Source organism: Wasmannia auropunctata, unplaced genomic scaffold (assembly GCF_000956235.1).
Source record: "Wasmannia auropunctata unplaced genomic scaffold, wasmannia.A_1.0 LD334172.1, whole genome shotgun sequence".
Classification (NCBI taxonomy): domain Eukaryota; kingdom Metazoa; phylum Arthropoda; class Insecta; order Hymenoptera; family Formicidae; genus Wasmannia; species Wasmannia auropunctata.
In genome coordinates this window covers 5763-30928 of record NW_012028718.1, presented here as the reverse complement: position 1 = coordinate 30928, position 25166 = coordinate 5763, and the positions used below count along the sequence as shown (strand labels likewise).

The 25166-nt window shown below is 36.3% G+C and overlaps 6 protein-coding genes and 1 long non-coding RNA gene across 9 annotated transcripts in view; 3 read left to right on the top strand and 4 right to left on the bottom strand.

The window, feature by feature from the left end:
- The window catches only part of LOC105459642 (four and a half LIM domains protein 2), a 121574-nt gene extending 114968 nt beyond the window's left edge, over positions 1 to 6606 (bottom strand). Inside the window, exon 1 of the mRNA XM_011705830.1 lies at positions 6465 to 6606. Coding sequence (XP_011704132.1) covers positions 6465 to 6509 — 45 coding nt within the window. The 5' untranslated portion in view covers positions 6510 to 6606. The remainder of the gene's footprint in view (positions 1 to 6464) is intronic.
- A 385-nt stretch (positions 6607 to 6991) lies between these two features.
- LOC105459640 lies at positions 6992 to 8807 on the top strand. Its single transcript, XR_975706.1, has 2 exons — positions 6992 to 7170; positions 8320 to 8807. It is a non-coding gene; the product is annotated as an uncharacterized LOC105459640 (long non-coding RNA).
- Positions 8808 to 10859: 2052 nt separating this feature from the next.
- On the bottom strand, positions 10860 to 12358 carry LOC105459639 (activated RNA polymerase II transcriptional coactivator p15). Of its 2 annotated transcripts, XM_011705825.1 has the most exons (5): positions 12243 to 12358; positions 11949 to 12135; positions 11777 to 11861; positions 11478 to 11706; positions 10860 to 11387 (listed from the first exon to the last, which is right to left on the bottom strand). In XM_011705825.1, exons 3-5 carry the CDS (start codon positions 11828 to 11830, stop codon positions 11305 to 11307), a joined length of 366 nt encoding a protein of 121 aa, XP_011704127.1. In that variant the 5' UTR covers positions 11831 to 11861; positions 11949 to 12135; positions 12243 to 12358; the 3' UTR covers positions 10860 to 11304. The 2 variants fall into 2 exon arrangements, with proteins under 2 accessions (XP_011704127.1, XP_011704126.1); XM_011705824.1 differs by lacking the exon at positions 11949 to 12135 and having other exon boundaries at positions 12243 to 12355.
- Positions 12359 to 13242: 884 nt separating this feature from the next.
- On the bottom strand, positions 13243 to 16259 carry LOC105459638 (pre-mRNA 3'-end-processing factor FIP1). The gene is made up of 4 exons (XM_011705823.1): positions 16055 to 16259; positions 14534 to 15445; positions 13932 to 14263; positions 13243 to 13689 (listed from the first exon to the last, which is right to left on the bottom strand). Exons 1-4 carry the CDS (start codon positions 16229 to 16231, stop codon positions 13569 to 13571), a joined length of 1542 nt encoding a protein of 513 aa, XP_011704125.1. The 5' UTR covers positions 16232 to 16259; the 3' UTR covers positions 13243 to 13568.
- Positions 16260 to 17168: 909 nt separating this feature from the next.
- LOC105459636 lies at positions 17169 to 18524 on the bottom strand. 2 transcript variants are annotated; one of them, XM_011705821.1, is made up of 2 exons: positions 18348 to 18524; positions 17169 to 18126 (listed from the first exon to the last, which is right to left on the bottom strand). In XM_011705821.1, exons 1-2 carry the CDS (start codon positions 18504 to 18506, stop codon positions 17656 to 17658), a joined length of 630 nt encoding a protein of 209 aa, XP_011704123.1. In that variant the 5' UTR covers positions 18507 to 18524; the 3' UTR covers positions 17169 to 17655. The 2 variants fall into 2 exon arrangements, with proteins under 2 accessions (XP_011704123.1, XP_011704121.1); XM_011705819.1 differs by having other exon boundaries at positions 17169 to 18278; positions 18348 to 18432.
- A 386-nt stretch (positions 18525 to 18910) lies between these two features.
- On the top strand, positions 18911 to 20960 carry LOC105459637. The gene is made up of 2 exons (XM_011705822.1): positions 18911 to 19137; positions 19604 to 20960. The coding sequence occupies exons 1-2, from the start codon at positions 18932 to 18934 to the stop codon at positions 20934 to 20936; spliced, it is 1539 nt and encodes a 512-aa protein (XP_011704124.1). The 5' UTR covers positions 18911 to 18931; the 3' UTR covers positions 20937 to 20960.
- Positions 20961 to 21459: 499 nt separating this feature from the next.
- LOC105459635 (39S ribosomal protein L52, mitochondrial) lies at positions 21460 to 22927 on the top strand. The gene is made up of 4 exons (XM_011705818.1): positions 21460 to 21644; positions 21979 to 22048; positions 22486 to 22618; positions 22726 to 22927. The coding sequence occupies exons 1-4, from the start codon at positions 21590 to 21592 to the stop codon at positions 22885 to 22887; spliced, it is 420 nt and encodes a 139-aa protein (XP_011704120.1). The 5' UTR covers positions 21460 to 21589; the 3' UTR covers positions 22888 to 22927.
- The last annotated feature ends 2239 nt before the right edge of the window (positions 22928 to 25166 follow it).

Sequence of the window (25166 nt, the reverse complement as noted above, 5' to 3'; positions counted from 1 at the left end):
TTACTGTAAACTCGCGCGAAATTATGACAATTGCGCAGTTTACAGATTGATTTAAAATTTGAGTATAAAAAAAGACATTCGATAATAAATGATTCAGATAAAGATTTGATTTTAAAAAATGTATAATCGCGCGCACAAATAATTTATTTATTTTTTTCTTATAAATATTCTCGCACCTACATATATATTTAAAAATTCATAGTAAATCTTAATGTACTTGTTAACATTAATTGAATGACTCAAGTATCATTAGGTTCTTAATTTATAATTTCTAATACTTTATGCAAACAATGAAACCGTGAATTTATAGTTATGTATACGCGAAATCGATTTTTATTGTAATAAGAAAAAGTAATAATAAAATTAAATAAAGTAAGTAAAGTGAGTGAACAGTAGACAAATCATAAAAAGCAAAAATATATATATATAATTTAAGGTGCAATGAAGAAACAAGATCTGTTTCTCATTTCGCACCTTCGCTCCCGTTACACGATCCAAATGAAAACCGGCTTTATCATCATATACATTGTATCGTGCCAAACGATCCTGGGTTACATCGTTAGCTTTAATCATACAGCTCTCGTTCTGTCGTTCGAAAGCAGCGAATGGAACTTTATATACGATCCGAATGATCGAGGATTTCGAAGCACTTTTCTACGTACGCGTCGCACCTCGTGAAAGTCCAGCGCATGGTAATACGAAACTGAAAAAGTCGTCCGACAAAAAAAAGCGCCCGTACGCGAATGAGTTCCCCGTTGCTTTCACTCGGGCTTGAGATAAGGACGAGTGGTCTTTCACGCAGACTAGCTGATCGCCCTAATAATTTAAAATTGCAGCGTTAATCATTACAATAGAGACAGTTAAAAAATCACAAAAGTATTTATTATATTAATGAAATTTATAAATTAGCAACATTTTTATTTATTTAAATATTATTAATTCGTTTAAATATTATCAAATATCGCGACCAATAACGTTAAAAAATATCAATACGTCGAAATATTTGGTAAAATATTAGTTTTCTGTTATTAAAAGCAAACATTCATAATTGCAGAAAATCCATCCAAGAAAATCGTCAAGGAAAGGGGTTGTGTATAATATGAATTTAATTGAAACTGATCAATTAAAACTTAATTGGACATGATGAAATTCTAAAAGAAGAACATGAAGAACGATTACAAAACAGAGCAAATTTGTCAAAGCTATTTATTACTTTTGCGATTAATTGCAATCGACTTTACCTTGACAAGTCAAGAAATGCCTTGTAAAGAATATCCATAGTAAAATGTGACGCAAAGTCTTACTTTAACGAAATCTAGATCATCAGTATGCTTGAAATTAGATGCTGTGCAAAAATGTGGAAAGATCAACAAAATAAATTTTCGACAATTATAATTTCATTTCTGCTGTTATCATTTTTGTACAATTTTTTTCATCACACCTTCTGCGAGAAGGAAGATGACATACGATACGTATGCGAGTGTAATTAATCGCGACAGTTTTTATCGAATTGCTCGCGTCTGACGGCGCGGAAACGCTCCGTCCCGATCGAATACAGCGGAGCGTCGCGAGGCGTCGAAAAGCTGCGCGAAGAATTCTAATGAGCGACGTGCTCTCTCTCGAAGGGGGAGAAAAAGTCTCTCCAATTAGCACAATCCCATAACGGGGGAAACTGGATATCCCTTTATATAGGTAGGGCGGCATATGACCGTCGCGTATGTGCCCGTGGAACTGGGTTGGCCCGACGACGTCGCTCATGCGGCCGTCGCCGTCTCTCTAAAGAAGGTCAAAAAATGCCGAGGACAATAAACCTGTCTTGTTTAACTCCACTTGTGTATCGAGGACAACGACAAAATTCGAAGAGAGCAACGTGCGTATCGTATATTCTATACGATCGATTGATCACGCGTACGCGTCCAAGGTATCCGAGACGTAATCGGTACATGTGCGTAATAAAAAACGAGAAGCAACATGTAAATGGACACATTGTCTTCGATCATCTATCATTCTATCTATCATTCTGCTCAAGTCGCTCGATATTTGCATTACACAGTAAATATCACGCCCCACTTCCGCGAGACAGCACTATTTTAAGAACAAAAAAAAATTATGAATTGATAAAAGGATCGCACTACAATCTTACGTGAGAAGAAGCGGTGAAACCCAAGAAGTGATAATTACCTGTTCCGGGGAAATTAGCATAATCCCACGTGAGAATACGTCGTTATACCATCCGGCCAAAATTGATAACGAGCACGTTCCGGTAAAATATTAAAATAATTTCGCGGTGTATCCGTCACGAACTCGTAAATGGGAATCGCGCGCGGGAAAAAGTTGTTTAAGCGCGTTAAGCACATGGATTCGAGACGACGCGACGCGCGACTCGACGCTCGGAAATTATTATTTCACCGACTCGCCTTTCGTCATGCAATAAATCAGTTTGATTCGATTGAGATTAATAATGCTACGCCTATCCAAACGTGCATTCGATGCAATATTTTCTATCCAGCTGTCGTTTTATGCGTCATTTGACGCCATTATTAAAATTGTATTAGCCAGATGTGATTTATTCTGAATTTATAATTTTGTTGTGTATGATATACCATTAGATGTGTCGCAAGTGTGACATATATATACATGACTGACGATATACAAGCGAAAATGTAAAATATAAAGGGAACAGTACTTTTAAATGCATTATTAAAGACTGCATTATTAAAATCGATTATTGTTGAAGTTGACACGTGCTCTTTCATGTTGCACAAACTTCGATGTATTGTATTATACAAAACAACAAAATCAATATAATTTTGTTATCGTAAATTTACATTCATAACAATTTCATGTTGCTTGTTAATTATTTTCCTATACCTGTATGTAGAATGGTCTAGATATTTTTCTAAAATATCGCTTTACACTGTATGTAAAATCATGTAAGCATTTTATATAATTACATGAACAAAGTATCTCGTTTATTCATAAACTGAATATCTGTTTTTGAAGAAAGTGAAAAATATTTTAAGATTTCATATTTTGAAAATTTATCTGTAGAATTAAAAAAAAATTATTAGTGTCGTGTAAAATTATTTTCTTCAAAATAATTTTCGAGAAGGGGATACTTTTATCAATACTTTTATCATTAACTGAATATACATATTTGATTGTTGTTCCTAATGCGTCAAAATCATGCAACGCTCAAGGAAGGGTCAACGACGTGGCAATTCTGAATGAGCCTTTATTTCTATCGCCATAGATATCGCATTACATCAGTGCACCGGCCACGTCGCGCGTTAAGGCACCTAATTAAACGTTACGTTCGACCCACACGCACGCACACGCGAGCAGATTACCGAATGGTAATATGCTCTCCGCCGCTGGCTACCTTGAGGGATAGACCGAAGGAAAGTGGGTGAACTCGGCTCGATTTTGCGGCGAGAAACCGGCGCGTTGTTCGCTCCACCTGTCTCCGTTTTTCCTTTCTCGCTCGTAGCTGAATCTCGCGTTGAACCGAGATTAGCAGAGATTCATCTCGGATTCGGATGACGCCCGCGCAAAAGCTAAAGTTGTCCAGCGATCTCGCAAGCAGTGAATTTATTTCTCATTGTAAGACTTATATCAAAGGGAACATTCACAATGAAAACATTAGATCCGCTTATTTTTATCCTTATAATTATTGGTTTTGCTGTATATTTTAATTTTGTCTTCCTCAAAATTTATGTGCTTTTTTCAAATTCTTTATGTGCCTATTTCATTCTAATTACCGAAAATACAACGAAATGTAGTTCAACCAAATAGATAATTATAATTCTCAGTCTCGAAAGATATACAACGAATTGAATTTGTCAAAAATAATTATACACGATTTCTAAAAATAAATTAAAAAAATGAACTATATGAGGTAACTAAAATAACATAAATCTAATCACTTACGTTTCATTATTTATTTATGTTTCATATCGTTTATGTTTGGCTAATCATTTTTTCATCATCGTGACGAAGCGTAGAGATCATTTTCGTGTCTCTATACAGCATCGAAATATTAACTTACGGAAATCTTATCGATGCGGTCTTAATCGCGACGCGTAAATAACAGGCCGAAATAGATGCGCATGTGTATAATAGAGATAAAGACACTCGACGGTAATGACACGATAATGATATTTCAGCAAATACGAACGATTTTAAAACTACGTAAATACATTGTCCTCGATGAGAATGGAGTGCCGTATGGCGCGCTGCACGAAGTTATACACGGCATGCGAGGTCGCGGATATAATCTAAGCGCGATCGATTTAATGTTCCGCTGGAAAAGAGCGTTGTGCCATTTTGCTGGACGAGCCGACCGAAATCAAAAGTTCTCGCGCTTAATAAGCTGAGCACATAATCAGGACATAGGCAAGGAGTATATAGTTGGTCGGAATGCTCTATAATTTAGAAATTTGCATGGCATAGCGCAGAGAGCATAAAGAATGCCTGATATTGTAAAAATCAGGCATTGTTAAGATGCTAGTAAAGTTCCATATATAACTCAGCCAAGGTCACTTGTTAAATAATACATCTAGCTCCAGATAAAGAAATACGCCGTACGTAAGCTATAAGTTTAAGAACAATACGTTATATGTAAAATTTTACTACACATGTGCGTAATTAAAAAACTTATGAGGAGTACAATAATTCTAATTCTTCTGCTATCTAATAAAGGAAATTGCTCCGAAAGTGTTAGTTAATATATCGAGTATGTTCTCGTACTCTCGTCGTTTTAATTAGCATTCCTTCATATAATTCTCGTATAATTTTTATCGTTTTAATTAGTATTTCTTCATATAATTCATCTCAATACGAAATAACAATTAATGAAAATTATTCGCTTGTAATTAAAGGCATAAAATGTTAGAGAAATTTTCAGTTAATTGCGGCGTAATGTGCAATGATTAGAAAACGTCATTAACCATCTACTGGAAAAGATGCGTGTTAAAAGGGACGCGGTGTGTGTAGATACACATTATCTCTATGCTCAACGACACCGTTGACGGACGGTGTTACTCTCGGATAGCGCGGAACAATCCGGTTCAAGGGCATCGCAGGTACTAGGTTACGCAGGCCACGGTCATCGTGATCGTATTGCACACGTGTGACACGATGCACCTTGCACAAACTCAAATCGCGCATCGATTCGATCCATTAGGCGCGAGCCTTCAGTGGAGTCGCGCCGCGCCGTGGAAAAATACTCTCCTGGAAGCTTTCGATTTGACCTCACGTACCCCTTGAAATTTTAACACGCGACCCCCGCTGTTCTGCATTTCGCTTATTTCACGTGAATTTAAATTTCCGTAAATCAATACGGTATCTCATACCGTCGTGGTAGGTATTTTACAAATGCGACAAACGTGACCTTGCGATTTCGGAGCAAGAGTATATCTAGGTTTCTCGTATCTGCATAGAGTTTTCTAGACAAGTTTCTACACTAAAGTAGTTCATTATTTTTGTTCGGAAACTTTTTTATAAGTTACTTCACAACAGTAACGAATCTACTGTGGTTTCATAAAATTGCAATTTTCAAAGGATAATGCAATTTAGAGATCTGGACAGGCTGAAATAGATGCGCAGATGTGGGTTAGCTAAATATACAATTGCGTGCAAACAAATAAGCACATCCCGATCAATAAAAGTATGCTAAAGCGTGCAGCTCGCGAACTAGAATAATAACTGATCAACTGCGCGAATCTCAGAAAAAATTTACTGATACTCGCTATTGTTTTACACATTTTCTTTTAAAAAACATTACAAAAAAAAACGGAAGGAGACTACATTTTAAACAACGTTTACGAGAATGAAATTTTTCAATTGAATACAAATTTACAAATAAGTTTTTGTTTACTGCCTGAGATTCCCTATTATACAGGGCTTACTGGTATTGATCATGTAACTTTTTCCCTAGGGCGGAAACGTGAAAATTTTCACCGTCGAAGTTAATGAAGAAATTTTTCACTTTCAGAAAAAAAGTTGTATGATCGGTACCCTGAAGACATTATAAAAGTAAAACGTATAAATATGTTTTTGTGAAGGAATAACTGAGTGTATTTTAATAAACGTATTTTAATTGTACAGCCGAATATTGAGAAATCATTCTCGTGAAGCGTGAAACTCAAAAGTTGTTTTTGTTAAGGAATAGCTTAGTGAATTTTAATAACCATATTTTAATTGTATAGCCGAATGTTGAGCAATCATTCTCGCGAAGCGTGACATTCAAAAGAGATTGATTAATAGCGTTTTAGACTGTCGGTTTTCGATTTGTTGACTCAACCCGACTCCGAGTTGATGGTCTGGTTTTTTGTTTTAGCTATAAAAGAATAGCGAAACTGTGCAAGAAACGCAGTTAAAAGGAACAGACTATTGACTCGGAGTCGGGTGGAGTCAACAAATCGAATGCGCTGCAAGAGTAAAAGAGAAAAATTCAGCCTAACCTTAATGTCGAAAGCCTCGACCGGAGTCCGTTGCACGCCGTTCATCTTCCGATGGGCTGGCACACCTGGATGTTAGATCAATTCACTGCAGCAGTCTCCTCAATTCTGTCCGTCCACCGTCGGGGATCGGCAACGGAGAGAGAGCACAACTGTCCGGCGTCACTTTTCACTCCGCGGCCGAGAGTTCGCGGCATCGATGAACTCCACTCCGATCCGCGTCATGTCGTCGCCGGAACGATCGAGCGACGCTCGACTCACGCACGGTATATGAATCCGCGAGGATTTCGCGAATCCGCACCCGCCGCGCTACATCCGACGCGGTAGATCCGCGATCCGGCTAACTGCACGGTATAGCGATATTAGTGCCCGGCAACGAATCGCTGCCGTCGCGGCCGGAGACGTCGAGGAGAGGACACCGTCGCGACATTTGAGCGAGGAACGCGCGTTTCCGTCTGCGGGACGCGAGATTTGAAACGCGACGTACGTCTCTCGGGGACGCGCATGCGCGCCGCGACGTACGCGAGCACGTGCTGTCTCGGGGCACGCGTTTGTTTTCACGCCGACCCCGCAGAAATTAAGTATGCAGGAAAGTGGACAAAAAAAAAAAAGAGGCGTGAGGAAGAGAAGTGTATTACTAAAATAAATAATGCGTATTACGAGAACAGCGAGATAGGAGATACGTGTGTCTGTTCATTCAAATTTATGCGTCAGTATATTACAGTAATTTATATGTCACGCAGGTTATAATTTTGTTTTTTCTATATTATCATCAACCTCATCTTTGCAGCATTATTTTTCTCTTTTTACAATTCTACAATTATTTCATAATATCTCGTTAAAAAAAAAACGGTAAAAAGACTGAAGCTAGAACGTGATGAATCGTTCTAACAACGAGTCTTCTAACAATAATTTATTCATACTGATTACACAACGGATAATCGATTCATCAAATTCAAGTGACCATATTTTTTTCTAACTGACATGTGTAATGTTAAAATCTATATATCTTACGTAACTTTTCTTCAAGCATAAACTTGTGCAATACAAGGAGGAGCTATTTGAAAATACAGTTAATTAAGCAAGAAATTGAAAATGTACAAATGTGCCCTTTTCTTTATCAATAATTCAAATATGATTTAGTATTTAGTAACGTTGTTAAAAATACAATTTTGTATCATTAATAATCCGATTTATTTTTTAACTCTGTTTTATCAGTAATATTTTGTTTTATCTTATTTTAAATAGGATTATATATTATGAAAAAGGAATTATATTATGTCTGCTAACAATTATCTAAATTCTTTATATATAGGTATTACATAATATTGTTATAAAATTGTTATCATGTAGCTTACAAGCAATATTTTTTGTTGTTCTTTTTTTATCGTTTCTCAGAGACATTTTTAACCGCTTATCGTGAAATACGTGCAGTACACGCAAAGCTCACAGATCTTTATCCATCCACAAACTACGATGTGTCATCGTCGGCATTTCGGAACACATTGAACAATCACTGTTGTCAGCTTAAATCCAATTATCTTTTTATTGTTACATTCGTATATATCTTTAGCCTTATTAACGCAAACACACTACCGCGATTTTTCCAATGTGATGAAGTTAATGTCCTACTCCCTGTGTTATCGTCGTAAACGAAAATGATATTCCAAGTATTAATTATAAATGAATTAAGTAAACGCGCAAAAGATAATTGTATAAACATTTCCGAAATAATTTGTCAATATTTCTTTATGCATTACGAAAATGTTAAGACGACACATTTAAGCGTCGACGCGCGTTACACGTTTGTGAGAAAAATCACGTCCAGAAGCGCGAAATAAGTCATCCGCGATTACAGGATGGCTAATGAGAGGATTCTGAAAGGAGAGATTCCCGGCGCGAAAGACGTTCAGGAAGACACGCTCTCGGATACTTCAGCTGCTCGAAAACCCGTCGATGTATCCGATGTCTGAGGGGGAGTACAGAACAGGTTTAAGAACGCTGCGGCTGACCGAACTTCAAATCCGCTCTTCTACGGCCGAAGTCAGAAACGGGCGCTCCGAAATCAATTCGTTTTCTTTCGCATGGAATCACGTTCGGCAATCGAAACTATTCGTAATTTCGATGAGTTCTGGATGTTGCACGCTAGGAGCAAGCCGAAATTAATGTTGCACTTTGTCAACGAACAAGGGATGACTCTGAATTGAATTGCTATAAAATTTATGTAATACTGATATAACAAAAAGAGAACACAAACATAATTTCGACGAGTCGAGTTTTTTAAGACACAGATTCGACGTTATGTAAGATAAGATAAGAAAATACATAGATAAGAGATGTAGAAAACGTATATTCTTACGTCAATTTTTGCAGTTAAATATAGAGATTACACCGTCATATTTCGATATGGCGTGGAAACGTGAACTCACCGAAATATCGTACCGGTTTCAATTCCCGGTTTCCGACACGCCAGGTAACGCGAATACGACTATCATGCGTGACGGCGTCCTGCATGTACCACGCAACAGCTGTGCATTGTGAAAATAATCGTATGGGATTATAGAAAGGACAGTCACCACGAAGAAAGTCTTCACTACATGCAAATTACACTCGTCGGAGAGGCAGAAATATCTCTAAAGTACAGCTTGTTATCAACGCGCACGTTTCTCGTGAAAGCGACGCCGAATTACGGATAAATACAAAGAGTGCCCGTGTGAAGAAATGAAATGCTATAAAGTGAACCGACAATCGGCCGAGTCGGAAAGTGGTCCGTTTCCCGCCCGAACTAATTCGTTCTCGATTCGCAAGGATATATCTTTTGCAAAAGCCTATCAATCGAGATCAATCGCTGCACGCGCAGCATTACTTCCCGACTATTTTCGGACGAAAGCGTGTTAATCCTCGCGGCCAGAACACCTTGCCACGTGACAGGACTCACTCACTTTCCCATGTGGTATAATCGATTATCGAACGTCCTGCATATAGAGACAAATTGAACTTCCGTCCGGTCCCTCATATATAAGCGGGCCCTCTGCATATCTCACGTCGACCGCGCGCGAGATCGAGAGATCGCGGCGTTCGCGCTTTGAAATGTCGCGGAATCTCCTCGCTGGACCCCTTCCCCTCCCCTCAACTCGAGAATTTGGGAATTCACCCCGACGCGGCATTCGCGGTCGTTCCCCTCCCCCCCTTCCTCCCCGAATCGGAACACGTGTAAAAACTGTAAAGGGATGAGAAGAGAGGCGACGAGGCGCGATACGAATGCCGCGGGTTCGCTCCGATTTCACCTCCCGCCGCGGGCGCGGAGGACGACCTGGGTAAACTTGCGGGCACGCTGAAACGCACGTGGCACGTGGCACGCCGTCGCATGTCCTGGGCTCGCTCCTTCGCTCTGCTTCGCTCGCTCGCTCGCTCGCCCGCCCGCTCGCTTTGCTCGCTCGCTCGCAGGACTACCGCTCGCTCGGGCGACCCTAAACGCGTGCGGCGCGGCGGTGGCGGCGGCGCGGCAGCGGGAACGCGTGCAGCAGCGGCCGGCGTTCGGGCGCTCCGCGTCGCGACTGCCGGCGCGCGGCGCGGCTAAAAAACCATACGATGACCTCATCCGCACCGGCGGCGGTGCTCTCCTCTCCTGCCCATGTCACTGCCGCTACTAACCGTCCTGAAAACGTCGCCGTCGGCGCCGACGTCTTCCGCAGGTTGCCGCGCCGCAGATACCGCTTATCTGCGGGCACAGCGGACGCGAGAGAGATACGGGGAATAATGCGTTTCGCGTGAAGTTTTGAATATTTATAGACAAATCAAAACTGTGAAACAATTTTCGGATATTTATAGACAAATCAAAACTCTGAAACAAATTTTTTTTAAATTCGATTAATTGTAAGTGATGATTTAACGATTTCATGGAAAAAAGAAAAAAATTGTTAATTCAAACTTTACCCCTTATCCAAATTTGTGGAATTCCAGATTAAAAGCGCTTTAGAGTAAAATATTTACTTCGTGAATTTCTAAATACCACTACAGAAGAACGAGTACATTTTATTTAATAAATAATTCCCTACGTATTCACTTACCCAAAATACCAATAATTATCGCGGATTTATCAAGAATCTACTCGATGTTTCTCGCTCGCGTGCTAACTTTTTGTTTATCAACATACGTATTGGCTGTTGTCAAGCGGATCTAATTAATCCGTTATTATCGCAATGTAATCAAGTGTCTCTTAGTATTACGTATACTTTATTTACGACAAAGAAATTTAGCGTATGACGATTAACCTCTCTCGTTGTGAAGATTGTTCTTTTCTCGGTGATTTCGTCGTGTAGATGTCAAACACATACAACGGCAGTTGCTCCATATCTTTTTTTTAAACATAGGTAGAGGTAATGGATTTCTCTGTTCTGATACTTGGAACTGCTATATTTTAATAGTACGGTACATGCCATACTCTTCATGGTATACAAAAAATGAAAAGTATATTAGAAATAAACAATAAATTATAATTTATGATTTCAAAAAGTTGACAAAGTTTTGTAACAAACTGGATTCAATGTCATTAGTTTTCAGAATTTTATCATTTTGTTCGATATAAAAAAAATAGCAAATAAAATATTTTTCCGTTACAAATAAAATGATATACAACAAAAATTTAGTTTTCTTAAATAGGAACATTTTCCAAATAATACGCTTTCACATTTTATGTAATCTTGAATTTCACAGAATTATTTATAATCTGCATTAAAAAAATATGATAATTATACTTTCAAAATCCTAACGTTGGAAAAATCATAAATGTAAAATGGAAAAAAAACACATGTTTGAATTACATTTCGTAAGAATTGAAACTTTAACTCTTTTCTTTTGCCACTTTATCCACCTCTTCCACAACGTCCATGAACTTTCGCCATTGTGGCATACTTAAGCATATTCCTATAAAAATCATAAAGATATTTTATTGGCAAATCTTTTTATATTTCTTCTGATTAATTATAAAATTAGCCAGCGGTGCAAAAATATTACCTTTTTTCCCAGGTTTTAATTCGCCGTCCTTGTCATAATACATCTCCCGGATATCGACATAATATTTGCCTTTGAAATTCCTCACATTCACTTGGCGATTGCTACCCAAGTCCCAAATATTATCGTCGTCTGTTTTCTCGGATTTTGCCTTTTTCGCCGGTTTCTTCTCCTCTTTCGGCTCTTTCTCTTCTTCTCTGTCCCTCTTTTGCTTCTTCTTTGATTTTACGTCCTGTAAATGGGGAATGATAAGCGTAAAATATTTCGAAAACTAATACAAATATGTGAAAATAATGTAATACCTCCTCACTGCTGCTACTATCGGTGTCGGACAGATATTCTTTTGACTTTGGCATCTTCGGTTCCAAAAACGCAACGAAACACGCTCTTTAAAGAAAAAAAAAAAAAGATTCAGTATCACTATTGAGAGAGATTACTGATAAACCATCAATGTAACATAGAAACTTTACTGACAATTTTCATTTTCATGACACGCACGATAATATTATGCACAAATAAATTCGTCATCTTCAGAAAAAATGCTTCAAATTATACATTTTGAAACAATCACGACCGTTATAAGTCCCATGCAGAAATATAACCTATACTTTAGTCACATATCGTGTTTCTACATGACGAATCCATATTTTTTTGCAGACGTCTATCAATTGCAAATAAAAATCGCGATCAAATAACCTTATTATTAGAACGATTGTAATCTGTAGTACAGTTATGAAATCACATAAATTATTATGGGAAATAACGTACCTAATTCACTTCTCGGGCAAATGGATCCTTAACCTGCTTTAATTGTGCTTCAACCGCTTCTCAACGATCTTCCGTTTTCGTTTCGCTAGCGAAATTTCGCGGATGCGCAGTAGTGCCGGTATTAGCAGACGCCGACCACGCTCGACTCGACGTAAGCGCGATATTCAAATGTTTAACTGTGGCCGCGTAGTGCGTTCCGTGTTTTTACATTTTTGGCGCTTACAGCATTTATGATTTACATTTATTATTTATTATTATTATTATTTACATTTATTATTTATTATTATTTAGCATTTATTATTTACATTTTTATCCCTTTGACTATATAAGTATGGACTGATAGTGATTAACTTCATACGTGTCGCCAAGCTGGAAGATGTAAACTCCACCCCAGTCAGTAATTTTCTGCGGGGAAGGGGAAGGCTTCTGTGAAATCAGCGTGTTTACGACGTGTAAAGGAAAGGAGCTGAGTCTATTTTTCATTTCTTTCCATCGATTTGAAATTTTTTCCGACTCCCTATCAATTTTCAACATAACATTTAATACATTTTGACATATTTGACATTTTTTTACTGACTGGGGTGGAGCCTAACAATCGAAGTTCGATACCTCAACCAACTTCAGCTCGGCGACACCGGGCATATGTCTTTTACATAGTAAAAGTGGGGGGACTAGCAGTCCATATTTATATAGTCAAAGATTTATCCTTATTATTTTCATGACGATCACGAAAATTATTTATCAAACATTAAATAAGGACAAATCATATTCACAACGCGTGAGCATTAAAATGGCACGCAGCCTCATACTCAATTACAGATTTAAATAGATTTCATTAATATCTCGATTATAAATATTTTTCAATTTAATTACAATCAAAACGGAACTAATTTATTGTCGTACCAATGTATATTATATATATATATAATTATATTATATATATATATAATATATATTTATATATAAATTTTATTTCTAAAAGGTAGATTTTAAGAGAGAATATGATAAAACGTAAAATCTTTTATTTTCTTCATCCGCAACCTTCAATCAATCTGCAAATCCAATTTTTATTTGCATTAATAATTTACTCATGTCAAAAATTATATAATTTGTAACTTTCTCAAGATCGCTATACATTTCTTATGCATGACAATTAACTCGTATATTTTACAATTAGCTGTGTAAATTTTACTGATGCAATGTATTTTTCTCGGCAACAGTCGGAATATTATTTTATGTAAAATGATCGCTTAATTCTATTGATGCACTTCACTTGAGTAACGCCGTAAATTAATACAGTAAGGTTTTTACGTGTACACACATATTTTATTCACTTTCCTCCTTGGAACGCTCCCTATCCGAACGTCTAGATTTCTTCTTACGTCGACTCGGACTCCGCGACCTCGACTTGTGTCTGCGAGACCGCGACCTTGATCGATGCCGATGTCTAAAAATATCAGAATTAATTAATATATATTAACGTATTATAGAAAGGACATGTCATCATACATAGCGTCTAAAGCTGGTTCTACATTAGCCGCAGCGTCGCAAACGTTGCGATCCAGTTGTGATCCAATCAGCGTCGAGCTAACTTGACACGTTGATTAGATCGCCACGTTTGCGACGCTGCGACTAATGTAGAACCAGCTTAATACAGAATTCTAGAAAAAAGGAAGAATAGATTATTACCGATCTTTATGTCGATACTGAGACCTAGATCTATCACGCTCCCGATCCTCATCTCGCGTCATAGAATCCCGATCTCTATCGCGATCTCTCATCATGGAATCCTTTTCCCTATCGCGATCGCGATCTCTATCTTTGTCTCTATCTCTGCCCATAGAATCCAATTCGCGGTCTCGATCCCTGTCTCGCTCCCGGTCTCTGACGTCCCTCTGATCGCGCGGCATCAGGGGAGGAATGGACGTTGGTGGAACCATCGTGGGTATCGTCTTAGGTCCCATGTCTTTGTCGTCTTCACCTTCCGTCATCGGGATTGCCAGATTTGTTGGCTGCCATGTCTTTGATAAAGAGAAAAAAATTTTGGATTAATTTTTTCAGAATATTTTTTAGCAAAAAATAAAGTTATCTAATATTATTTTATATATTATATTATATTATTTTACATATTATAGTTTTTAAACTATAATATATAAAATAATATATTATACATTACAGTGTTTTTAAACTATATAACATTAGATATAATTCTATTCAAATAATTTCTATATATAATGTTATATAATTATTTTCACACAAATAATTCATACTACACAATGCTGCATTCTTACTGGGTCATTGCCCCATTGGCTATCCTGCGTGGGTTCGTAACTCTGATAATACGGATCGGTTTCCGGCATGTAGAACGGCGTCGGTTCTCCCGCATATCCCGGCGGAGGCATATCGAACGGCGGTGGCGGCATTCCTGCACCAGGAGGCGGTACGCTCATATCGGGGAAACCTGGTTTCCTAGAATACTCTCTCCTGTCGGCAGTCATGACTTGTATAACGTTTCCCTTCGGTGGGGATTTATCCAGATTTCTTCTCGAGGCCAGACCAGAGCTCCCTATAACGTCGATGGTCCCCGCCATTTTTCTTCCGGGCGGCGGACCTGCCCTCTTAGGCCCCATAATGCCAGAGTATTTGCTGTTGTCGTTGGTTATCGCCACTTGAGGCATTCTCATGCCACTCGGATTGCCGCCGCCGCCGCCCGCGTTCAAGATCAATCCCACACCGGACTCGCTTCGCATCCGCTTCTGACGTTCGCAGTACGCCCTCCAGGTATCCTCATTAAATCCATAGTTGAAGTAATCCGTGATATCCGCGCCGGGCTGCCTCCACGGTTTGTCCTCCAATTGATCTAAATTGAACTCGTGGGCCGGTATTCCATTGATAACGCCGATAGTCTCGAATTCATCTATGCTGAACTTTCCCGGCTGTTTGCTCAGCTTATCCGACACGCCGGACGTGTTGGTTAGCAGTCCTCCTCTCTTGATGTTCAAACTGCCGTACGCCGGTGTCGACTTGATGTCACCGATAACAACGTGTACATCATCGTCGGAGTCGGAGTCGCTGGCCGCTTCGCCATCCTCCTGACTAGAAGCTTCCCTCGTCCCGTTTTTGTCCGCATTCTCGTCTTGCGTATTATTCAACAATGAGGATTCTTCGTCACCGCCGCCGAGGGAATCGGTAACCTCTTGCATCTGTACAAAGAAATGTATGTTTTAAAAACGATATCGAAATATTCGAAAAAGCTAAATGTTTGGAAAGAAACAAAAGGACAAAAATATGATTTACACAAACTATGGCTCATAATGGACTTGTTTATTTTTATTCTAGCTATATATTTATTTATTGAAGTTCAATTCTTTTGAAGCTCCTTTTGAAGCGTAGGCTAGGTGCCTTTAGCCTTTTCTTTAAGTCGCACAACACACGAGTCTTAGTCTACGAGCTACAATAAATAGGTACGTTCCACTTAGTGACGCAAGTCGATGACGACAGAGTCATTTTATCCTTCTTAGCATTAATGAGTAACAAAGACAAAACGTCCTTCAATCCATGTGTTGGCTTGTGCCACAAAGTGGAAAGCACCCAATGTTTATTGCTCAAAAATTATGTACAGGTTATGTCACACCATTAAAACACCATTAAAGCGTGCATACATCAAGTGGAAAGGACCGTGCGTGAGACGTTAAGATATCGAATATGCTGAATCTTCGAAATCGAAGCAAATGTACGATATCTTTCCATGTTTTGCGGGGAATCAATTAATTATAAACGATCGAGAGAGGTTAAGTCGCGCGCATACACACCTCGGACGGTTCGTCAGCAACTTCCACCTTTTGATCCTCCTGGGTCTGCGAGCTCTCCTGAGCTTCGGCGAGCGTCGAGTCATTCTGCTGGATCTCCGATTTAATATTCGCCGATATAAACTCCTTGCTGTCGGTCGAATCGCCGTACAGCCACTGGTCCTCGCTTTCATCCGCCATTTTTCTCGCCAGTGTCTCCTGCGTTTGACAAGACCATAGATTTTATAAAATAGGCTGCGCGCCCAGCGCGCCCTCATTGAAATCGTGGAACGAACATCAGGTGAGAGCGTGAGAGAAGTTTATTGGTTACAGTCTCATTTTACCGCGCGCAAGCATTTTCTGCGTCTAGAGGAGCCCATAATGGTTAATAATTATTATTTTATCTTTTATATTTTGCTATAAGTGTAGACAAATTAGGGTAACTGTCCCTATTAATGTGCCTGTACGTACGTTTTTAATGTGCTTTTATATTCAAATAAGTCATAAAAATAAACTGGTACAAATAATTAATAGTATTTTTTTTATTAAGTTAAAGTATTAACTTAATTAAAAAAAACACTTTGTCTATTTATTTGTAAATATCTATTTACTTATAAAAATAAACTGGTACAAATAAATAGACAAAGTGTTTTTTTTTATTAAGTTAATACTTTAACTTAATAAAAAAAAACACTGCCTATTTATTTGTACCTGCAGTTTATTTTTATAAATGAATAGACATTTACAAATATATAGTGTTTTTTTTATTAAGTTAAAGTATTAACTTAATAAAAAAAAAACACTCTGTCTATTTATTTGTAAATGTGTACCAGTTTATTTTTATGACTTATTTGAATATAAAAGCACATTAAAACGTACAGGCACATTAATAGCATTACCCTATTATATATCTTTAATATCTGCTATTATATAGTAATGTCACTTTTAGACTTAGAATAACATATATGTGGGCATGTGGCTATCCGTATGACAATGATCAATGTTCACAGTCGCGGTTTCACGATTCTCCATCACTTTCATACCTCTATATCTTGATTTAGATTTTAGAGAGTTGAAAGTCGTGAATGAAGGAATTGTGAAGTGAATAGTAACCCATTTAGGAATCCATATTTCAATCTTGAATTTTGATTTAAAAAAATGATTTTATTTTTACATTATTGTACATACACTTTGTTCTTATCAAATAGCAAATATAATTGCTTTTGATATACAATAAGATTACTATTACATTTATCGTATTTATTGAAATAGAATATCATTTAATGTTTTGATCATTATATTGAAGATAAATTTTATGTTTCAATAATTTTATATAATAAAACTACTTGCTGTCACAATATTATAATCATATTTTGTTCGTTTCAATAATTATGAAATAATGTGAAAAATAAAGGTAGTGTTGATTTGGTAACAATATAAATCAAACAGACAAATACATTCATTACTATCATATAAAATATCTGATCTATCATTGAATAAATCTCTTGAGTAAGTAACATTTAAACTCTTTTAAACTCTAATTGTATTGATTGTATAGATTGACATGATATACAATCTCATACAGATTTTTGTACATCATCTTGAAGATGCAAAATCTAGGACAATTATGTTTCATCTACATGTTTTTCCTCTACCAATCTTTTTATTATTTCCTGCAGTTGAAATATAATAGTCCTCAAAGTATGAATTTCTTTTAGGGAAGCATTCAATTTGCACTTTAAAGCCACTACTTCATCCGTACTGTCTTTACACCTTTCCTTATTTACTTCTATTTCTCTCAGTCCGAGTTCAGTATTTAAGTTCTCTTCCATGATATCGTCATTACAGCTTTCCTCGTTTACTTCTGTTCTTCTTATTCTGATTTCAGTATTTAAGTTCTCATCCATGGTAGCTTTCTCTGGCGAATTCATGCTGGATTCATCTTTCGCAAGTACAATTGCCTCCCGTTTTGGTGGACGTCTGCATTTAATATTCTGCGCTTTGCAACGAGGGAATATTGTAGGAACACTGTTCCATTTCAGTAGCCTTCTATGGTCCGCCCTTCCCAGCTCAAACTGATCGTCCGTAAAGTGATCCTGAAAAAGATAAGATATGTTAATATTCTGACATTTCGATAATATCAACTCAATTCCTAGAGTCCTTCGACAGAACTGTGTGTTCAGCCACAAGATATATTTCCTCACAAAGATGCTGATGTGCATTACTTTGTCCAACATTGATATTACAACTGTAAAAGAAACTGTAATCTTTGAATGTTACGAGCTAACGCAAAAGTAATTACACACAAAATCCTTACTTGACAAACATATGCGTGCAGCGGCAGTGGGTTCGTTCTGCCTATATTTTGTATCCATAATTTTCGCCTGGCCTCATTGTTGGGTCCTTGAGGCAGCTTGTAGAGCTTGTGTCCCTTTTCCCATCTATTGTGGCATCCTCTGACACAACAACAGGGCATATTGATATCGATGGACGAACACAGTTCCTCGCTCACTCCCCAATTATTCTACTTCAGATTCATTTTGTTTCTCTATCCCTTCGCTCATTCGCACATTCTCATATAAATATTCATATAAGCGCAGCTTGAACGCAGGTACCTATATTATAAGAGAAAAATTTATGTATCGAAACGCGCTCCAATTTTGACAGCGCATGACACACGTGTTCTCAATGAAAACGTCGGCTATTAGCGATCCGTCCGTATTATTATTTTTTTTTTTCGTCTAAACCAGAGAGAAGATCTAAACTAAACCTCGAAAATGGCTCTTTAATTAGCTCAGATGGCGCGCCGGCAAATTTCAGATGTTTATGTTCTTCGAGGTTTGAGGTTAGGGCTGGTAGACACGAGAGTGAACCACGCCGGGCTTCCACTGGACTTCCGCGATGAGCGAAATCAGAGCGATGACCACGATATTGCGCAGAATGTATAGCAGGAAAACGGCCAGGCCACTCGCCGGTATTCGTAAGAAAGAGAAAATAATGAAATCGATTGACAAGGATAATACAGTTGACACTTTCGATGCCGAGGACGTGAGTGAATTCGAAGCGGACTTTCTGAATGTTGGCACGAGCCACAAGATGCATGAAAGGTATATATAAAGATATAGATTTTATATATCGCATTCAATGCTGAAATATAATTTTATATATAAATATGTATTTGGTTTTTTACAGTTATATTTAGACTTGCTTCACACCTAACCTAAATTTGGTTTATAACATTTAGGCTCATTTTTGTCAGTATAAATTAACTCTATTTTAGTTACTTTAATTACTATAATTTACTCATCATTTTTTTCTAATTCTTAAAACTAGAGGATAAAAATAAGTTAAATCGAGCTTAAAAACATTAATAGAAATACATTAATAGAAAGACATTAATAGAAAGACATTAATCTGATATTAACTCTATTTTTCTTTTGTTTGGATTAAAAACATTGATAGAAATGGACATTAATCTGATATTTTCTACATTTTTATTTTGTTGAAAATTGCAAAAACATTATAATGAAATATATTCAATTTATTTAGTAAAACACGTCGATGTTTTTTCAGGGAAATGCAGATCAATAAAGAGCGTCTCAAACAACAGATTGTCGCCCGAAAGTATTTCAAGGAAGACAAAGAACCACGTTTTCTCACATTTGCCGAAAGGGAGTTGATTCATAAATTGCACACAGTCAATCCCGAAGAGTGGACAGTGGAGAAGCTCAGCGAGAGTTTTCCCGCCTTACCCGGGACAATACAGAAGATCTTGCGCTCCAAATGGTCGCCAAGGTCAGTGGAGCGAGTTATGGAGTACGACAGTGTGGTGAAGAAAAATTGGGAGACATTCCGAGCGGGGAAACTTCCGTTAAGTCCCATACTCAGTGAACACCTGACGAAATTCAAGGACAGGAAAGTTATTTTGACAGACAGAGAATTGTTAGCGGAGCGATTTGTCCCTAAGCTGGAATTTAAGAAGCCAAAGAGTCAGCTGTTCTCCAGTATTGTACAGACGTACCTAGATGAGAAGCAGAACGATCCAAAATTATTGTCGCAAGAAAACAATACAAGCAAAGCGATAGACGAATCCGGTCACTCTGAAAACCGGAATTTACTGACCGCAAGTGCCGCGACCGACGGTCTCGCCGCTGCCAAAAATACGAATAAATTCCCATTAAATGAGGAACAATCTCTCGCGTTACAATCGCATGCAGATTCACGGAAATTCGATAAATTCACGTTAAATAAGGAGCAATCTCTCGCGCTACAATCGCATGCAGATTCACGGAAACTCGGTAAATTCACGTTAAATAAGGAGCAATCTCTCGCGTTACAATCGCATGCAGATTCACGGAAACTCGATAAATTCACGTTAAATAAGGAGCAATCTCTCGCGCTACAATCGCGTACAGATTCGCAGAAGCTCGATGTGCCATTTAATAGGAGAGAGAAGCCGCTTACGTTCGATCAATTTGTAAAGGAGAAAATGAAGGATATAAACAAGGAGTCTCCGGAGGAAGGCACCGCTCTACTGAATGTGTACAGGACGCAAGTGGACGCCAGTCAAGAGATACAAACCGCGGGAGACGCCGCGGGGTCTGGCGACGCGGTAATTTACGAGGAGAAGGACAGTCGGTCAAAAATTGCACGAAAATCTGAGAGAGATGTTACTGTATCTAACAGGCATAAGGACAGAAACTTCAATATTGTCGAGGCGGATGAGGATTTGCTGAGTACAGGCATCAAAGTGCGGAATAAAAAGACGGATACGGACTTGAACTATGCTAAGCCGATAAAGATCGCGAAGCATCTCTACAAACGTGGCATGACGTATCGTATCAGCGACTGTTATTACGACGACGACGGCGAGTTTTTATATCGGGTTCCAGGTGTACATAGTTGACTGTCTCCTTATGGAGTTATTAATGTATGTACAGTCGTGGCGACAGATCGGTGGCGACACTTTTTTTTTATAGATCTCAAAACGCACTAATATTTTGCAAATGCGAACCACGATTGGTGTTGTACTGTCTCTAGACTAAAGAAATCTATATTGTGGTTCGCATTTGCAAAATATTAGCTACCTATAAAATATATATTATGTATATTAAATATATATTAGAAACCCATAAAAAAAAGTGTCGCAACCGATCTGTTCACGACTGTACATAAATTTATATGTAATATACATAAAACTTGTATGTAATAAAAATGAAATTAAAAAGATTTCCTAATTATTAATTTTACTTGTACCAAATATATAAATTGTAGTCTAGTTTAATTGTATAGCCAGTTATTCTTTGCAAATATATTCTATTCAAAAGATATTTCCATTTAAAATATGTAAAACAAATATATTCTCTTATCGCAGAAAAAATAATGAAATATGAAGTGTTAAAAAAAAGGAACGGACGTTATATTGGTATCACTGCGGACTGCTGCGGACTGAAATGTTGGCTGCGAGATTTTAACCTGTATGCGCGTGGTGACATAACCCATGTACAGGCTTTGTAAGAAGAAATTAGATAAATATTGATGTCGAATTGATATACAACAATGTTAAATATGATATCGACTGCTAGAGCTGTACTTCGTATTGAACAACATATAAGTTAGTACATATTAAAAAAGAATAAGAAGTTATTGTGGTTATAATGTTACATTGGATACATGTACATTATATTTGTTGTCTACTGTGATATATATTGCGACGAGCGTTGCGTTATCAATAATATGATTACTAATTGCAAGCAACAATTGATTATAAAAATAATTGATCATAACAAAATCAATTCAATATATATATTGTGACGGGCGTTGCAAAAAAAAAACGCAACGTCAGCTCATATTGAATAGATTTTGTTATAATCAATTATTTTTATAATCAATTATTGCTTGCAACTAGTAATCATATTATTGATGATATGTATTATTCGTTATTACAGATTACAATATTATAGTTAATGGATTTCATCAGTCTTGCGTACAATATTTGAACCAGAGATGGAGACAAAGGTGTGATTTAAAAAAAATTATTTATGTTAACCCTCTACCTGGAACACCCCTGGATACCCGATTACATGGAACACCCCATCATAATGACCGCTATTCCAGAAAAACACAAGTTTTATTCATTTTTCTACTGATGTAAATGTGAACCTTAGCAGTCATGATGATTGATATTCCGGGTAGAGGGTTAAGTATATCTAGATTATCTAGAACATTTATTGTTTTGTGTGACATATTTAATATAAAATGATTAAAACCAAGTTTAATGTATAATTATATATATAGAATAGCTTGTAAGAAATACGATAACGTAAGAGTTTGTTTGAATTACATCACTTATCTCAAATTTATTAATATGGATTTTAATGCAGTGCTATTTTTTAATGATATTAATAGATGTATATATAATTTCTAGTTATAATTGTCTAATTAATGTATTTCAGACACGGATTGACGACCAATCCAAATGCCTTTGGTCTGTTAACAAATTTGCCAGATTATACATTTAAAGATGGGAAACCTACACCTCTTGGAATAAGACAGAAGACACGTTTAGAAAGACAACGCAAATATGCAGTATGTATTGTAAAACAAATGAAGATAATGATTTATATTTGTTTTACACATCACATAATGATGTGTTATGCAATCATGTATTTATTTCTTATTCCGTGAATTTTCAGGCAAAGATTATCAAATTAGCAGGAGAGGTAGATTATGCTGTTGAAAGACATGCTAGATTGCAAGAAAAGGAAAAGGAAGAGAGACAAAAAATCTTGAACAATAAATTGAAACCTAAAGGAGATTTACTGCTTCAAAAACAGGCAAGAACGATAAAAAAGTAGTTTTTATATTAAATAAGAAAATATACTTGCTTAAATATTATCTCATGTTATTTATCCTGTTGTTATCCATTTATCCGTGCGATCGACAGTTGATATATGGATCGATACTTGAATCACATTCAAGCAAAATACACATATAATCAAAATATTAGAGAAATATGATGTATAAAGAAAATATATTTTTAATATTTTACATAATTTCGGATATATGTTGCAAAATTTTGCGCAGCACATTTATGAAAAGAGATTATTTTTAATTTCATATCATAACGGAATGTACTAAACAAGCGACTACGTATTAATTTCTCTAATTGTCGATCTAATCCTCTAATTGTGTCGATGTTCTTTCTCAATCTCGATTGGCAAGTAACATGGATACATAGTCCATCGACGTTTTTAGTAACTGAAACATTTAATCCTTTAACGGTAACATTAAAAACTTAAAAGAAATATATATATATAGTTAAAAAGTTATATAGCGTAAAATAATGTCAAAGAATATCATTATTTGTCGTTTCAAGTGAAATAAGAAAAATACTATGCATACTTTATATGTTTCGAATATGTAACTCACGTTGCAGAACGTGGACATCGTCATTGGGAATATTTTTCCCGCTCTAATATTGAGTGGTTTCTTTGTTCGAAGCATAATTAATATCAAATTTTTTGCTTCTTTTGGCTTCAGAGTGCACCATACGTGGCGCTGTGTATTTTTTCAGACTGTGAGAAAACATGTTTTGTCATATATTGATCATTGAGGAAATTAATTGGATTGAGGGATTAATTTCTCGAATAGAAAAGAAATGGGATTAATTAAATTATGTCGATCACTTAATTGTAAAAAAGTTATTTTAGACGTTATTTAGACGAGAGTAGATTTATTGAGAATATCAATATCTTATATAATTATACATATAAAAATTATATAATATAAAATTATTAATATATTAATTTTATATAATAACGTGTAACTATTAATTACTAATAAATGTAATTATTAATATATTAATTTTATATAATAACGTAACATGATCTTCGTCAGAATTTACAAAATAATTTATTTTTCTCGTACGTTTAACGAAGTCGTTATTTAATTCTTTTCTTTTTTTAACTTACAACTTAAGTTCGCGTAATTAAAAATGATAATACAAAGTAAAACGTTTATTTCAAATACGTAACATGATCTTCATCAGAATTTACAATAATAATAATTCACATTTTTCTCGTACGTTTAACGAGGTCGTCATTTAATTATTTTCTTTTTTAAATTACGACGAAAGTTCGCGTAATTAAAAATGTACTTTAATACGAGATAATACTGCGTTTGAAAAATCTGTTCGATTTCTGTTGCCAATGTGCTTTCAAATTGCGTTGCACAGATCCTACTCGGTGTCTGTCGCCAATGTGCAATTAGAATTTATCAGCAGAGTCTACTCGGTTTCTGTTTAATTTGTGGATTTTAGTAATATTTGTTAAATTCGTAGTTTCTCGAAAAATATGGAATGAATTTTCGTATAAGTCCAATAAAGCAATAAAGGAGAAAAATCTAAAATTAAGATTTCTCTCGAAGTAAATAAATTGTTAAACTAATAAAATTCCTTCTTTATTGTACCACATAATGAAGACTTTCAGTGTCGTTATCAAAAGTGGCAGGGTATATTGCAAATTATCTATCATCAGTATCATATTGCCCCATAATCTTATTAGTGACATTAAAGTCGGTATATTCAATACGAACATCAGCGTATAATGATATTGAAAAGCAACAGAAGCTTCGACAGTAATTTTTCATACTGATCTTTGCTCTCTTGCGGCCACAAACCGACAATTTTCAACATGCACGGTTCAGACCGATCGCCCATTCTAAATCTATGTAATCAATTAATCAAATATATTAGAATCATTTACTTAAATATCACTTCACACTGCAAAACTTCACATATTTTTTTATAATTTAACATATTAAATATAAGGATTTACTCAAATATCACTTTACACTATAAAATGTAACGTTACACATTTTTTTCGTAGCTTTATACGTATTGTAAGAATCCCGAAAATTGAAGGTAATATATACACAAATATTCTATTTCTTAATAAAAATTTTATTTTTCAAATTAAGATATTTTTTTATTATAAAATTGACATAATTAAGTGTACAGATTTATATAACTTTTACATAATAATTCGTGGACTTAAAAATCTATTGAATACACAAAAGAGAGAGAGAGAAAGAGAGAAATATTAAAATACAAAAGACAATGAAAATTTTTTACAAA

Excerpts from the sequence above, each read along its gene's own strand:
- LOC105459636 (XM_011705819.1), bottom strand. The coding sequence starts at position 18,405 with ATGGATACAAAATATAGGCAGAACGAACCCACTGCCGCTGCACGCATA. Across the intron at positions 18,279-18,347 it reads TGCACGCATATGTTTGTCAA|TTGTAATATCAATGTTGGAC; the intron begins GTAAGGATTTTG and ends TTTCTTTTACAG.
- LOC105459635 (XM_011705818.1), top strand. The coding sequence starts at position 21,590 with ATGTTAAATATGATATCGACTGCTAGAGCTGTACTTCGTATTGAACAA. Across the intron at positions 21,645-21,978 it reads TCGTATTGAACAACATATAA|ATTACAATATTATAGTTAAT; the intron begins GTTAGTACATAT and ends TCGTTATTACAG. Across the intron at positions 22,049-22,485 it reads AACCAGAGATGGAGACAAAG|ACACGGATTGACGACCAATC; the intron begins GTGTGATTTAAA and ends AATGTATTTCAG.
- LOC105459638 (XM_011705823.1), bottom strand. The coding sequence starts at position 16,231 with ATGGCGGATGAAAGCGAGGACCAGTGGCTGTACGGCGATTCGACCGAC. Across the intron at positions 14,264-14,533 it reads GCCAATGGGGCAATGACCCA|ACATGGCAGCCAACAAATCT; the intron begins GTAAGAATGCAG and ends TCTTTATCAAAG. Across the intron at positions 13,690-13,931 it reads CAGTATCGACATAAAGATCG|ACATCGGCATCGATCAAGGT; the intron begins GTAATAATCTAT and ends TGATATTTTTAG.
- LOC105459637 (XM_011705822.1), top strand. The coding sequence starts at position 18,932 with ATGAGCGAAATCAGAGCGATGACCACGATATTGCGCAGAATGTATAGC. Across the intron at positions 19,138-19,603 it reads AGCCACAAGATGCATGAAAG|GGAAATGCAGATCAATAAAG; the intron begins GTATATATAAAG and ends ATGTTTTTTCAG.
- LOC105459639 (XM_011705825.1), bottom strand. The coding sequence starts at position 11,830 with ATGCCAAAGTCAAAAGAATATCTGTCCGACACCGATAGTAGCAGCAGT. Across the intron at positions 11,707-11,776 it reads ATAGTAGCAGCAGTGAGGAG|GACGTAAAATCAAAGAAGAA; the intron begins GTATTACATTAT and ends CCCCATTTACAG. Across the intron at positions 11,388-11,477 it reads ATTAAAACCTGGGAAAAAAG|GAATATGCTTAAGTATGCCA; the intron begins GTAATATTTTTG and ends TGATTTTTATAG.